The 1,409-nt window shown below is 38.3% G+C and overlaps 1 protein-coding gene across 1 annotated transcript in view; it reads left to right on the top strand.

Moving 5' to 3' along the window:
- The first annotated feature begins 145 nt into the window (after positions 1–145).
- The window catches only part of LOC106476580 (PDF receptor-like), a 17,064-nt gene continuing 15,800 nt past the window's right edge, over positions 146–1,409 (top strand). The window contains exon 1 of the mRNA XM_022380399.1: positions 146–742. Coding sequence (XP_022236107.1) covers positions 146–742 — 597 coding nt within the window. The remainder of the gene's footprint in view (positions 743–1,409) is intronic.

Raw genomic sequence — 1,409 nt, 5'->3', positions numbered from 1 at the left:
AATACCAGAAGAAGTTCTAGGAAGCATACTGCACAGTCCTCCCGAGATTGTTCCCTGCACAATACCAGAAGAAGTTCTAGGAAGCATACTGCACAGTCCTCCCGAGATTGTTCCCTGCACAATACCAGAAGAAGTTCTAGGAAGAATGCTGCACAGTCCTCCCAAGATTGTTCCCTGCACAATACCAGAAGAAGTTCTAGGAAGAATGCTACACAGTCCTCCCGAGATTGTTCCCTGCACAATACCAGAAGAAGTTCTAGGAAGAATCCTGCACAGTCCTCCCAAGATTGTTCTCTGTACAATACCAGAAGAAGTTCTAGGAAGCATGTTGCACAGTCCTCTCAAGATTGTTCCCTGTACAATACCAGATGAAGTTCTAGGAAGAATGCTGCACAGTCCTCCCAAGATTGTTCCCTGCACAATACCAGAAGAAGTTCTAGGAAGCATACTGCACAGTCCTCCCGAGATTGTTCCCTGCACAATACCAGAAGAAGTTCTAGGAAGCATGTTGCACAGTCCTCCCAAGATTGTTCCCTGCACAATACCAGAAGAAGTTCTAGGAAGAATGCTACACAGTCCTCCCGAGATTGTTCCCTGCACAATACCAGAAGAAGTTCTAGGAAGAATCCTGCACAGTCCTCCCAAGATTGTTCCCTGCACAATACCAGAAGAAGTTCTAGGAAGCATACTGCACAGTCCTTCCAAAATTATTCCCTGTACAGTACCACAAGCAGAGAGTGTTGTATTTCGTTATAGTGTATATTGATATTTACTGAGGTAACAGCTCGAATATTAATCCTGGTTGATGAGAATTTAAGCTGTAAAGTCTTAATTTGGCTGAATTCTGCTAATTATTAATTATTTCATAATGCCGGAAAGAAATGTGTTGAAGTTTGCGATTCATAGATGGCGGCACATTACAGTTACAAAGCTATAAAGACATAGTTTTTAAATCATTTATGTTGTGGCTAAATTGTTTTCAAATAATTTATTTTGTAATGTTATGTATTTTGTATTGTGTCAACATGTAACGTGTATAGTAGATATGAACAACGTGGTTTTTAGTGAAAGAATTTGCATTATAATTCTGTTTATTGACATTTTACTTCTGTGTTTTTTATTGTTTTAATTGTATTGTTTGGTACCTGATGATGACAAAACCTTGTCGAAACGTTGTACATTTGCTGTTATGTTAAACTTATATTAAAGTTTTTCTTCATTACCCATTCAAGCCGTCTCCAACCATTATTGTTTTAATTTGTAGCTGTTAAATTATATCTTTGTTGAAGGCTTTCTTTTTGTATTTCTATTAGCAATTCTGTGTTAAAGGGTTAACTTATTTCAAATTCGATGACGAGGAACCCACTTTGAGACTAATAATGGCTGGAGACGGCTTAAATGAGTAATGA

The sequence above is a fragment of the Limulus polyphemus genome, unplaced genomic scaffold (assembly GCF_000517525.1).
Source record: "Limulus polyphemus unplaced genomic scaffold, Limulus_polyphemus-2.1.2 Scaffold10941, whole genome shotgun sequence".
NCBI classification, from domain to species: Eukaryota; Metazoa; Arthropoda; class Merostomata; order Xiphosura; family Limulidae; genus Limulus; species Limulus polyphemus.
The sequence above is the reverse complement of the archived record's forward strand: the minus strand, read 5'-3'. Positions and strand labels throughout refer to the sequence as shown.